The sequence below is a fragment of the Nerophis ophidion genome, linkage group LG05 (genome assembly GCF_033978795.1).
Source record: "Nerophis ophidion isolate RoL-2023_Sa linkage group LG05, RoL_Noph_v1.0, whole genome shotgun sequence".
Classification (NCBI taxonomy): Eukaryota; Metazoa; Chordata; class Actinopteri; order Syngnathiformes; family Syngnathidae; genus Nerophis; species Nerophis ophidion.
Window position 1 is genome coordinate 31,483,164 of NC_084615.1, and position 12,165 is coordinate 31,495,328.

Here is a 12,165-nt window from a genome sequence, read left to right on the forward strand (position 1 = left end):
CGATGACATTTTCGAAGTGCGTTTGCCTCATCTGCCAGTCTACCATCGCAATACCAAAGAAGGGAAACGTGGAGCGGCATTTTCGGACTATTCATGGAAAATACGACACCGACTTCGCCCTGAAAAGCGAGCTAAGAAAGAGAAAGGTGAAGGAACTGAAATCCCAGTTGTCCGGACAGCAGTCATTTTTCACACAACAAACTTCAAAAGCGAAAGCCGCCACCGAGGCATCGTTCCGGGTGAGTCACATCATCGTTAATAACAAGAAGTCCTTCCAAGACGGAGAGATGGTAAAGGAGGCATTTGTTGAAGCAGCTGACTCTTTGTTCCGAGACCTTAAAAATAAGGCAGAAATATTATCTTCGATCAAAGCTCTCCAGCTGTCAAGAAGTACAGTTACACGGCGCTTTGAAGCCATGACTGAGGATTTAACCCAGCAACTTTGGAAGGACATCGGAGATTGAGAGTGTTTCTCACTCCAGTTGGACGAATCTACGGACGTGAGTGACACAGCCGAGATGTGCATTTTCATTCGTATGGTGTTTAGTGATATCACTACAAAAGAAGAGCTATTAGCAGTACTGCCCATGAAAGAACAGACGCGAGGAGAGGACATATTTCAGTCGTTTAAAAACTTTATGGAGAAAACTCAGATCCCAGTGTACAAACTGATGTCTCTCACCACGGATGGAGCTCCCGCAATGGTTGGCCGCTTGAATGGATTTATTGCCAAGTGCAGGCAGGACGATTATGTCCCAAACTTGCTCAATTACCATTGCATAATCCACCAACAAGCGCTATGCGCTAAAATGCTCAACATGAAGGAGATCATAGATGTTGCAACGAAGATCGCCTGTTCTATTCGCGCCAGATCTCTTCAAAGATGGTTATTTCGTGCACATCTGGAGAAGGTCGACTGCGACCACTCTGAGTTGTTGCTGCACACTGATGTGAGATGGCTTAGTCGAGGGAAATTCCTGCAAAGATTTCGAGAGCTCTGTCCAGATATTAAGGAGTTTTTCCGTGTAGCTGGTAATGAGTGTACAAAGCCTCCTGTCTGAGGGTTCAGAGTGGAGCAAACATGCAGGAAATGTCCTGGCCTCGGTTTGGCTCAGTGTGCCAAACACTGCATTAACAGGAAACGGAAGCTTGAGCAACAACCAACTTAACAGGAGACCAAGGGAGGTTCCTAGACACGAGACACATAGCAACTGACGTCAGTCAGTAGACTGACCAATCAGATAACTACTGGCACAGGGTATATAGCTGTTGTACAACAAACTCTCAGACAGATCGCTTTGGGTTTTCCTGGTACTACTGTTCAAGTGTACTATACGATCTCCGCTCTCTGCAGACTGCGTTAAATAAAATACTTCTACTCGACTCAACTCCTGCCTCCTCGAATTGTTTTCCTGCTCCCGGCCTGGGTGAGACGGCACTGAAAGTGCGTCTCAACAATTTGGGGGCTCGTCCCGGTATCGAGGGAGTTGTGAGGAGAACATGGAGAGGACCATTCGGACCTAAACATTTTTCTTCATGGACAAAGGACAAAGACACTAGCCGGCACTTACAAATAAGGTAAGCAGAAACCTGTTAAAACAAATTCTGCATATTGGAAACTACTAAAGTAGTGTCCTGTCCTATGTACTTGTAAGAAAACATAAAAACTAAAAGAGTCAGTAGCAGTGTAACCCTAACCCTAACCCTAACCCTAACCCTAACTTCAATACAGGAGGAATACACAGTAACCTCGAGAGTGGCGTAACTCCACCTGAGATCCGACGGGGTCCAGGAGCGGTTAGTACCGCGGCTGGGTTAGAGTCCCGGGGGTTGAGGTCCCTAAATTCTAGTTGTTGTTACGATATGAAAACTCCAAAAACGTTTGGGAAAATAGGTTTATAAACCTTGGAGAGATTGAAATATCGCTGTATAAAACTCCTCAAAACAACAAAATAGGTTGTTTTACGTGGGAAAAATGAGGGGAGAAGAAAAAATACAGTCGAAGGAAACTGCAGTTTAAAACAGAGACTGAGTAGTCTTTCGATAACACAACTTTAAGCTAAAGAAAATACTGTGTGGGTATCGAACGTGTATGTGCAATAACTTTGGTGTATGTGCAATAACTTTGTGTGTGTATTTTAAGTGTTGTTGAGGTAAGAAGGGAAGTGGGGAGAATAAGACTCTGAGTAAATCGTTGTGTGAATACTCGTTGTGTGCTGGGTCTGCGGCTGATGAACTGACGGGATACCTAACGGTGCCAACGAACGTCGTTCATTCGCTACAGTTTAGGGCGGGGTGGGCGGTGAAAACCGTCCATATCTGACCAACAGACACGCAGCGAGGGCTAAACCACCTAGTTGATAAGCGAGACATCTTATCTTTGGAGTAAACGCTGTGGTTCTTGTGATAGGACACCCAGTGGGAGACCGGACCGACCTTTAGGGCCGGCCTAGAAGCTTGTCTCTCAGAGAACCGCAGTGGGCTAACACAGCTATCTCCGGGAAGATTGTTGTCGCAATAAAACTGTGGAGCTCAGAGTCTAGTTAAAAAATGGAAGGAGAGTTTGATAGAGAAAAAGATGATGATGGATGGGGCCCGGTCAGCCCATATGTCACCCTATTGACCCAAATTGGATCCACAGCTAATGCCCTAGCTGCCACATCAAAGCCAACAGATAAAGAGAAGAAAGTAACAAAAGCAAAACAAAAATTACAACAACTTATTCAGGACATGGGGAAAACATTGGAACATATAGGGCCCTTAGGACAATTGATACTTGATAAGATGAACACAGCAGCTATAAAGAGAGATGAAGCGGAGGAGCAGGGAAAGATTGCAGGTTTATTGCAGAAATCCAGTTGGAGGAAAAAGGAGCGCGACTGGGAGAAGGAGCGACGGGAGTGGGCTGAACTGTTGATCTGCTGGCAAAGCACCAAACATCTGCAACAAAAGGAGCTTCACTCCAAATCGGTAACTGCACCTCATGTCCCCACATGTCCTCCACCCTATGCGCCTCCAAACCACGGCATGTATCCCACATTTTACATTGAAAAAGGCACACTGAACATTGATCCGCCTGGCGGTCACGTAACCGACAAAGAATGTAGCTCGGACAAAATCTCGCTGCGCTCCATTAAATCCTCTACACCTGCGATGATCTCACTGCCGTTTCCACCGGCGCCTCCCTTATCAGCTGTACGTAAATCACCTCAACCTATTAAAGAATGTAGCTCGGACAAACTCTCGCTGCGCTCTATTAAATCCTCTACACCTGCGATGATCTCACTGCCGTTTCCACCGGCGCCTCCCTTATCAGCTGTACGTAAATTACCTCAACCTATCGTAGTAACTGAGTCCGGGGAGGCTGGGTACACTGAATTTATGGATAGACAAATCAGAGAGAGATTTAAGGAAAAACAAGAAAGGTTTTCACAAGAGGCAGAAAGACAAGCTGCCGAAAGGAAAACTTTCCTCCAAGACCAGGTAGAAAGCGCTAAAAAACAGTTAAGTGGTATTGCTTCCCTTAGAGGTATAGGACAGTGGGAAGCAGATAAAGAGCAAGATCTCTTGATACAATTAGATGTCGAATTGAACCAGTTGGATCAGGCTTCGACGGAAGGTCATGATAGCCGACATCTGTTGACAAGCCTGCTTGAGCAAAATGAAGGAACAGTAGAGGAAGCGATGGGTTTGTTAAACAGGCAGCGGGAAGAACGTCGACAACGCCGAGAGCTAATTGCGCCGGTGGCTGAATTATTAAAAAAGAAAAGAGCAGAAGACCCTACTGCAGATACGCACCCATATAACCTGAGGTCTGGCCGGCATGTTGCATCTGCGTACCCACTTGTGCCCACAGCTCAGGGACAAGTAGCCAGGTATAAACCATTCTCTTTTGGTGATGTGCAAGCAATGGTAGATAAATTACCTCCTGTAACCGATGGAGGAGGGCTGTGGATGAATAAATTAGACACCTTAACAGCCGGTCACACTCTGGCATTGGGAGATTTCCGCGCTGTTGCTGCTCGGTGCATGACCCAGACTAATCTTAGAGATGTAAAGACGGACGCAAAAACTCTAACACTGTCTGATGAGGTCAGATTCACCCAACTATGCACTGCTCTTGGTGCTGCAATGCGTAGTCATTTCCTACTGCCTAATTCAGCCGTTATGCCTAAAATTAGATGGGACCCCAAACAAAACCCCAGGCAGTTTTTATGTGAAGCCAAAGAGGCCTGGACCAATCAAACCGGCCAGTACCCCGGTAACACTGGGTCACAGGCCGAGTGGTTCCGACAAGCAGTTCTGAGTGGAGTGCCTGAGTCAGTGCAAACAGCCATGAAAAGTAACCCTGACATGTTAGGATGTCAACTTTGTACATGGGAGAAGCATCTCGTTCATCACCTTACCACGGCTCAAGACAAAACACAGCAAGATGAGAAAGACAAAGAAGATTTGCAGGCACAATTACTGAAATTACAACTAGCCAAAGCTAGAGATGACTTAAACGACAAAAAGAAGGGCAAGAAAGATCAGGTCAAGGTTATGTCTCAAACTGTACAGCAGTGGGACGGCGATAACGTTCAGGAGTCTGGGACGCCACATTTCAGAAGAGGGGGAGGACAAAATAGGGGAAGGGGAGGCCCACGGGGTGGAGGAAGGAGAGGGTTTTCCGGGGGGAGGCCTCAAGGAGGAAACCAAGGCTGTTTCCTGTGTGGGGACTCCTCCCATTGGGTGAGGGAGTGCCCATATAACCCTGCTCAGTCACAAAGAGGGTTTCCACAGAGAGGAGGAGTTCAGAACCGGGGAGGAACACACCCTCCTCAGTTTCAAGGGAGAGGACCCGCACCACAGTTCCCCTTGTGGCAGGACACTGAGTGACACACCCCACAGAGAAGCCCTGGACACCACCTTACGGCAGAACCGGTGCTGTCAGTGACAGTAAATCAGGACTTGCTGCCTTTCTTAGTGGATACCGGCGCCACCGTCTCCACTATCAAGACTGTGGAAAAGAAGCTGCTTTCATAAGACGTCATAACAGTCATGGGCTTCTCTGGGGTTCCTACTACGCTGCCTTACACCAAGCCTCTCACAACAAGGCTTGGCAATCAGACTGTGTTGCATCCTTTCATCTACTCCCCTGAGGTACCTTCCAACCTGCTGGGGAGAGACCTCCTGACTCGATTGGGGGCTACTATTCTCTGCTCGCCTGACGGACTAACAGTCTCATTCCCTGATGGAACATCTCTACCCTGCGCCAGTATTGAGTCTTCACATTCAAGCCAATACATGATTCAGCCAGTTGCAGACAGATCGGCTGACATCTACTGGGGTCTCCTACACAGTGAAACTAGTGATAAAGGTGGAATCCTGTCGGCTTACCTGACTTGGAAACCCTGGATCTCCCAAATACACCCCTATGTGGCCCCTCCTGACCCTCCACATATGACATTGTTTTATGATAGAGAGGATACACAGTGGTATGAGGAACAGTTTAACAGGGACATAGAGGGTACTAATTGGGCTCTTTCCACTAATAACATTTATGTGGCTCCCATAGGTGTAGCGGCAGAAGTTTCTCTCACCCCAGAACAACTACCGTGGTACATGATGAGTGACGAGGCTTCCCCCCATGTGTCTTTAGCCTTACATCCAGAGCACCAAGCCAAAGAGCTGGGTTCTATAGTTAAAACAGCACAACTACAAACTGATTGGCAGAGGGTTGGCTCTTCGTTGTGGTATTCACCCGCAACTCAAATCTACAAAATACAGGTTTCTTGCACTGACCATGCTCTCCTTGAACACGCTCAAATCTCCCGCCACCATGGCCGAGAGAAAACAGATCACCCCGAAGCAGCATTGTTGTTAGATTCACTGCCTGACTCATTATGGTCCACTGGGCCCACGGATGTTGGCCTAGTTGACTGCCCCCCAGTTACTTTGAAGCTGAAAAATAACAATCCAGTGTGGGTTCCCCAATACCCAAGTAAAAAAGACGCCGAAATCGGCATTGCAGATACCATTGAAGGTCTATTTGAAAAGGGGGTGTTGGTAGAAACATCCTCGGAATGGAACACTCCCATATGGCCCATTGAAAAGAAGGGCACTGGTAAATATTGCATGGTTCATGATCTTAGGGCCATTAACTCTGCGTTATGCACGCAAACCATCCCAGTTCCCAACCCTTACATTGCGTTGACTAATCTTGAGCCTCGCCACCAATGGTTCACCTGTATCGACCTCGCTAATGCATTTTTCTGCCTACCACTAGCCGAAGAATGTAGAAACATTTTTGCCTTCACCTACCGAGGGGTCCAACTGACCTATTCTCGTCTTCCTCGGGGATTTGCTCTATCCCCTGGCCTATTTAATCAGGTATTAAAGGATGTTTTGACTGATTGCGAGCTGCCACCGGAAGCTACTCTTGTCCAGTACGTTGATGATCTTCTTCTTGCTGCACCCACTGCCTCACTCTGCTTGAAAGCCACAAAACAGGTACTACTACATTTAGCTGAGAAAGGTTTTAAGGCCAGTAAGTCCAAACTACAGGTAGTCCGGAGAGTCGTTTCCTTCTTAGGCAGACAGATCTCACAGGAAGGGTCCGGTTTATCACCAGAACACAGGGACACGATCCTACACCACCCTGAACCCAAAACAGTTAAAGACATGCTTTCTTTCCTTGGGCTTACGGGCTACAGCAGGAATTATGTCGCTAACTACACAGGCCTTACGTCATCCCTTCGGGACCTAGTTCGCGAACACGGCATGCGAAAACTGTCTGCACAGCTTAATTGGACTACGGAAGCTGAGGTTTCGTTTATATCCCTCAAACAGCAACTTTCCCATGCGGCTGAACTTGCGATCCCCGACTACTCCTCCACCTTCTATCTTGATGTTTCTGGTACATCACACTGTGTCAACGGTGTGCTGTTCCAGAAAAAAGGGGGAGAGAGGAAAATATTGATGTACATCAGTACGATGCTCGACAGCATGGAAAAACGTCACCCAACGTGCACACAACATGTCGCGGGAATAGCAAAAATCATACAAAAAACAGCACACATTGTCATGGACCACTCACTGCACGTTCTAACCACTCACAGCGTTGTGGCATACGTCAATTCTGCAACATTCACGCTCACAGCGCTCAGACAGAGGCGACTAGCGAAAGTACTAGAAGCGCCAAACCTGACATTCACACATGAGGGGGTTAACATGGCAGACCAAATGGGTACAGGTACACCACATATATGTGCAGACAAGGTTCAGAAAGAGGAAAAAGTCAGACCAGACTTACAGGCAGAATCATTTGAGGGAGGAAGAAACTTGTACACAGATGGGTGTTGTTTCCGACATGAAAAACAAGGCCTAATCTCAGCCTATGCTGTAGTGGAAAAAACAGAATCAGGCGTAAAAACAGTTGTTGCAGACAAAATTGAGGGACCCCAGTCAGCACAGAGAGCAGAAATAATTGCTGTAATCAAAGCGTTGAAAGCAGGAGAGGACCAGGTAATCAACATTTACACTGACTCAGCTTATGCAATAGGGGCGGTACACATAGAATTGCCACAATGGCAAAGAACAGGATACCTTACGGCGTCCAACAAACCCATTAAGCATGAGGCAGAGATGAAAGAACTAGCGGAAGCACTGATGTTACCACAAAAGGTAGCCGTAATCAAATGTAAGGGTCATGAGAAAACACACTCGCACACGAAAATAGGAAATGACGCGGCTGATGCAGCTGCGAAAAAAGCAGCCGGATATGTACATAATATGATGATGCTCTTCTCTGACACTGAGACAACCCCAGATACCGATAGGGAACTTGTACATGTAAAAACGGAACAGAGTAAAACTTCACCGGAGGAGAAATCACTATGGCTGGCCAGAGGCTGCACAAAAACCGACGATTTGTGGCGAAGTCCGGATGGCCGGATTGTGCTACCACCTGGAATAAAAAACATAGCACTAACTGAGGCGCACGGAGTGGGACATGCACAGATGCAGAGAAACCTCGAAAATTGGTGGCACCCATTTTTGAAAGATATGTGTAAATATCATGTACATACTTGCCCTGAATGCACCATGTATAATGCACGACCAACAGTCAGACCGCATCCTGGACGTTTCCCTCTCGAGACGAAAACAGGGAAAGAAATCATCATAGATTACACAGATATGGTGAAATCAGTAAAAGTGTACAGGTATATGTTGGTATGTGTGGATGCTTATTCAGGTTGGCCAGAGGTACTCCCTACAAAAAGGGAAGACAGTAAGACAGTGGTGAAGTTTTTGGTAAACCAGTATATCCCCAGACATGGTTTTCCTGAGAAAATCCGATCAGATAATGGTACACATTTCAAAAACCATGATCTGCAAAAGGTTGAAGAAATGCTGGGGTTGAAACACAGGTTTGGTTCGGTCTACCACCCACAATCCCAAGGAAAGGTTGAAAGAATGAACCAAACACTCAAATCTAAATTGGCAAAAATCTGTGCACAGACCAAAATGAATTGGCTAGATGCGCTACCCCTTGCCCTCATGTCTGTTCGAAGCTCAATAAACCAAAGTACGGCCTTTACTCCCTTTGAGCTGACCACAGGCAGGAGGTTTCCAGGGCCCCAGTCCAAGCTTATTGGAATCAAAGGTGATGATCAGTCATTAACCCACACGCAGTATTTCCATGCTTTACAAACCCTTGTTGCAGAGTATGCCAAGCAGGTGGGGGAGAGAAACAAGGAAGACACAGCGACTCCACCAAGCACAGAGTGGGTCCTACTGAAGGTGCTCAAGCGAAAGTGGACCGAACCCAGGTGGACGGGTCCATATCGAGTGACTGAACGCACCTCGCATGATGTTCGGCTGAACGGCAAGGGAGACACGTGGTTCCACTGGAGCCAGTGTGCAGCGGCGGACGCCCCTGCACGCACGTTGAGAGGGACACGTACCGAGTTACGTGAACAACAACAACGGGAGAAGACCACCAATCAACAAGGGGCAGAATAATCCCCTGGTGGCATCAGGGTGAGGTAGTCTACCCAAAATCCCTGTGGGAGGAGGTGAAATAGCGCTCCTCTCCTACACGTGGTGTGCCAAACCACCAACCAGATTCGTCGAGGGACCAAGAAGATTGTGACAACCATCGACCTCCTTATTCTCTGTTGGTTTGGGGTACTCATGGTCTTTCTTTGGGCCCTGATACATCTGTCCATCACGGGTACAACTCAAGTTCAAGGTGCCACTAAGTATTAGTACTTAGTCGAATTTTCAAGTAACTGGTGTACATTAATCAATTTTTACAAACGTGCTATTGCTAAAGAGTTGTGTGACCGAGATATTAGAAGGTATAAAACTGTCGAGGGAGTAACCCTACCCCGGACTACATGAGATATAGATTTGCTCGTCACAAAAGAGTTCACTGCTTGCTAATATGTTATACGGTAACTGGAAACCCCTGTTGAGACTCAGCATCCCTTTAGTTGTCATCGTAACGGTCATATTCCTACTCACTACTAGTTTCTGGCCTGGTGCTCCAAAAGTGGGTAACTCACCCTCACATTCAAGACGATCCGGTACCACAGGCGCATTTAGGAAATGTGCTTCCGATAGCCTAGTTTTCTGTTCCTCTGCCAATGAGTCTTCTATCATTCTGATACCATATTCGGCCCTCCGATCCTATGGTTTCTCCGGACAAAAATCATACAGTTACTACGCGCTATTAGGTACCGGGTGGAATTGGTTGATTGGAGAAACTGATTATGATTGGAGTCAAGACTACGCGGAAGATATGGCAAAAGCTCATAGACGTTCCTTCACAATGTCCAAAACTCCTTCGGGTCTGGCTCTCATGTATAATACAACCACAAAAACCTGCCTAACCATGACGATATATGAATATGTCTCTGGTCGTGACCCTGGTTGCCAAGTCACCCTTTGCTACGATCCCTCCAAAAAGGCTCACACCCTCTCAAACACTGCTAGCAGCTTAGGAGCCCACATCGTCGTCCTAACCGGTAATGATAGTATGAGCCTTGTCAACGATTTCTTCCAGGTCACCACAGGTATCTCAGCCACTAGTAATAATTGGCTGTTGATGGCCGAACAAGCCGCTAATTCCACCAATTCCAGTTGTGTCGTCTGTTTGGGTGCACGCCCTATCCTGAGAGTCGTACCAGCTGCCCTGCCATCCGCCTGCCTTACTGACGTTATGAACCACTCCCGGCCTAAAAAAAACAGAATGTGCTGCTTGGGACTCTGTGTTCAAAGTGGTCGCAGTGGCGGCTGAGAAACCTGTGTTCTCTAAACACGTAGCTGGAGGTAACTTTTCGTGCGTATCATTCCAATCGTCCGCACCTAAATTGGGTTCCTTAAACCCGATCTGCTGTACCTTCCATGTCACGGTCCCCTCAGATTTTTCCCCGGTCGCACGAGCTGACATATGGTGGTGGTGCGGGGATGATAAGATTTATGACCGCCTGCCGCGTAATGTATCAGGCCATTGCGCCCTTGTTACCTTCTTATTGCCTGTCCAAATCTATCCTAGCACTGCACAGGACTTAATGGCTAAATTGTATACACTTATGCCTACACGCTGGGGGGGAAGATCTAAACGCTCTGACAATAACCCATGGTGGCATGCCGACGACCCCACGTACATCGATTCCATAGGTGTCCCACGGGGTGTCCCGGATGAGTACAAAATCACTGATCAAGTTGCCGCGGGCTTTGAATCTGCTCTTTGCTGGTGGTGTACTGTTAATAAAAATGTTGATCGAATCAATTACGTTCATTATAATGTACAGCGCCTAGGTAATCAAACAGAAGAAGGTTTCCGAGCAGTCCATGAACAACTTAAAACCACATCCCTTATGACATTCCAAAACAGAATTGCTATAGATATGCTCCTGGCCGAAAAGGGAGGAGTGTGTGCTATATTTGGTGACCAATGTTGTACCTTCATTCCCAACAACACAGCCCCGGACGGCCGCCTCACCCGAGCCATCGAAGGGTTGCGCACGCTGAATAAAAAAATGAAAGATCACTCGGGTGTTAATACGTCTTTGTGGGATGACTGGATGGAGGTGTTCGGTCGATATAAATCATTGGTGTCGTCCCTATTGATTTCAATAGCAGTTTTCGCATCCATCCTCACCCTCTGTGGGTGTTGTTGCATCCCCTGTATTCGGTCACTTGCTAATCGTCTCATCACCACTGCAATTGAAGGTAAAGCTCCTCCACATCAAATGATGCCTTTCTTTGCACGTCTCCACTGACCTTACTGACGACGAGGAGGTTGCTGACCCTCCCATTTTCCGAGTTAAATAAAGTCTCATAATGTTCTTCATTATTGCCTGGTTATGCCTTATTGTAACTAGAATTGCTGCAGCCTGTCACCTCGTCATAGGACTTGAGCCAGATGTACTCTAGGTGATGTGTTTACTTGCTTTTTGCTGGATGCTGGTATTTGCTGATGTTTTACATATTATACAATGTTTTGATTTGTGATCTCTTTAATAGAGATCAAAAGGGGGATTAATGAGTGTACAAAGCCTCCTGTCTGAGGGTTCAGAGTGGAGCAAACATGCAGGAAATGTCCTGGCCTCGGTTTGGCTCAGTGTGCCAAACACTGCATTAACAGGAAACGGATGCTTGAGCAACAACCAACTTAACAGGAGACCAAGGGAGGTTCCTAGACACGAGACACATAGCAACTGACGTCAGTCAGTAGACTGACCAATCAGATAACTACTGGCACAGGGTATATAGCTGTTGTACAACAAACTCTCAGACAGATCGCTTTGGGTTTTCCTGGTACTACTGTTCAAGTGTACAATACGATCTCCGCTCTCTGCAGACTGCGTTAAATAAAATACTTCTACTTGACTCAACTCCTGCCTCCTCGAATTGTTTTCCTGCTCCCGGTCTGGGTGAGACGGCACTGAAAGTGCGTCTCAAGACTGGACATGCAGAATATACGCAACTAAATGACGGTCAGTGGCTGTTAGATTTGGCATTTTTAACCGATCTGACCAACATGTTGAATGAGCTTAATCTAGAGCTGCAAGGAAAAGACAAAACAGTGATCAATATCAATCAATCAATCAATGTTTAATTTATATAGCCCTAAATCACAAATGTCTCAAAGGACTGCACAAACCACTACGA

The 12,165-nt window shown here is 46.8% G+C and overlaps 1 protein-coding gene across 1 annotated transcript; it reads left to right on the forward strand.

Moving 5' to 3' along the window:
* Positions 1–5,040: 5,040 nt before the first annotated feature.
* Positions 5,041–11,851, forward strand: LOC133553679 (uncharacterized). Its single transcript, XM_061902154.1, has one exon. The coding sequence runs from the start codon at positions 5,041–5,043 to the stop codon at positions 9,004–9,006; it is 3,966 nt and encodes a 1,321-aa protein (XP_061758138.1). The 3' UTR covers positions 9,007–11,851.
* Positions 11,852–12,165: the final 314 nt, after the last annotated feature.

What these genes read in the sequence shown, in the direction of transcription:
- LOC133553679 (XM_061902154.1), top strand. Translation starts at nt 5,041, where the DNA reads ATGGGCTTCTCTGGGGTTCCTACTACGCTGCCTTACACCAAGCCTCTC.